This window comes from Aplysia californica, unplaced genomic scaffold, assembly GCF_000002075.1.
Source record: "Aplysia californica isolate F4 #8 unplaced genomic scaffold, AplCal3.0 scaffold00079, whole genome shotgun sequence".
Taxonomy (NCBI): Eukaryota; Metazoa; Mollusca; class Gastropoda; order Aplysiida; family Aplysiidae; genus Aplysia; species Aplysia californica.
Window position 1 is genome coordinate 186,735 of NW_004797349.1, and position 1,376 is coordinate 188,110.

At 43.5% G+C, this 1,376-nt stretch overlaps 1 protein-coding gene across 2 annotated transcripts in view; it reads right to left on the minus strand.

Annotated features, from left to right (window-relative positions):
• The window catches only part of LOC101864676, a 23,466-nt gene that overhangs the window by 20,797 nt on the left and 1,293 nt on the right, over positions 1-1,376 (minus strand). The window contains exon 2 of one of the 2 annotated variants that reach the window (XM_035968727.1): positions 807-1,040. In XM_035968727.1, the coding sequence (XP_035824620.1) occupies positions 807-985 (179 nt within the window). In that variant the 5' untranslated portion in view covers positions 986-1,040. Of the gene's footprint in view, positions 1-806; positions 1,068-1,376 lie in introns of both variants that reach the window. The other variant, XM_005094259.2, reaches the window with a different exon arrangement.

A 1,376-nucleotide genomic window follows, 5' to 3' on the forward strand; every position in this document is an offset into this window, starting at 1 on the left:
TATATATCGATCTATCTGTCTATCTATCTATCTATCTGTCTCTCTCTATCTCCCTGAAAGCTTCCTCTACCTGTCGTCTAGGCGTTTCGTCATGTCATGTTTTACGTCAGCAGTCTGAACTTTGCAGTACATGTATTTCCTATTCGCGGTATTTTCAGCTCAGATAAGCAGATTGTTAGCACTGCTCTAAATTCCCCTGGGATTAAAAAAGGAGGAGTGCATAAAAAAGGCTCTAGAGTTCGCGAGAAGATGACAAGAGAACAGGAGGTGTTGTATTAACGAGACGAAAGCTGCCAACAGCACAATAACTCTTTTTTAGATGCTGAAGTCACAACCTGAGCCACATGGGGTTTCTGTTGATTGCAAATACATCGGTCCTTCCAGCCAATAACAAGAACCTAGTCCTCCTTGGGGAAGCACATGCAACGAACAGTATGCGTCTATAATGTCAGAAAGTCTGAAAGTAACCCTGATTAAAACGAGGTTTTTCAACGTGAGTTTCGTAGTCCAGCGGAGTACAACAGTCACACTCACATGATAAATGTTAATGCCTAAGTCATTTTAGCCATTTTGAGAAAATGAGAAAAAAAAAACGAACAGTTCAATAGTTCAATCTGTTAATCGCTTGAAATTTTGTACACTCAATTGATTAAATATAGTTGAGTTATTCTTTTGTCCAAGGGAACTATAATATTATCAAGCTGGCTCTGCTCTTCATTTCAGAACCAAAAACTAAACCGGCCGAAACTGACTTAGGCAATAATAATATAATAAGCGTGATTATTTTGCAAAAGTCGTAAATCTACTTGTTTTTGAGTATGTCGAAAAGCACGACCACTCCGGAGGCTGGATAGGCGAGCGTCCCAGATTTGGAGTCCACGGACAGACTGTTCACTCCGGCACACGTCATGCCCAGGGCCAGCCGGAGTTTGGGCCGCTGGAGGGGGACGGGGAGGGTGACCGGTCGGTTGAACTGCCGCATCATGGTTCAGGCCTTCTCGCGACCAGTGCCGCTGTCTTCTCTGCCAAGTTCTCTAGCTCTGGCCGAGGGCACACAAAAATACGACCTTTTGGGTATAACAACCATGGATATTGGCGGTATGTAGGCAAATTTTTAGAAAGTGTGAAATCCTTTTTGGACTGGGTGTTTTGATTTTGTTTTGTTTTTTTTTGGGGGGGGTTCAGGTTTGTGTGCATGTGTGCGCTCGCATGAGTGTGTGTATTTGTGTATGTACATGTGCGTGATAGTGTGTGTGCGTGTGTGTGCCTCTGTGTGTATGTATTTTTTTGTATTATAGTAGAGGGTTTTACGGCGCTCGCAACTGCATAAGGTCATATGAGCGCCAAGGGGTGGGTGTCAACAGAGAAGTCTTTAC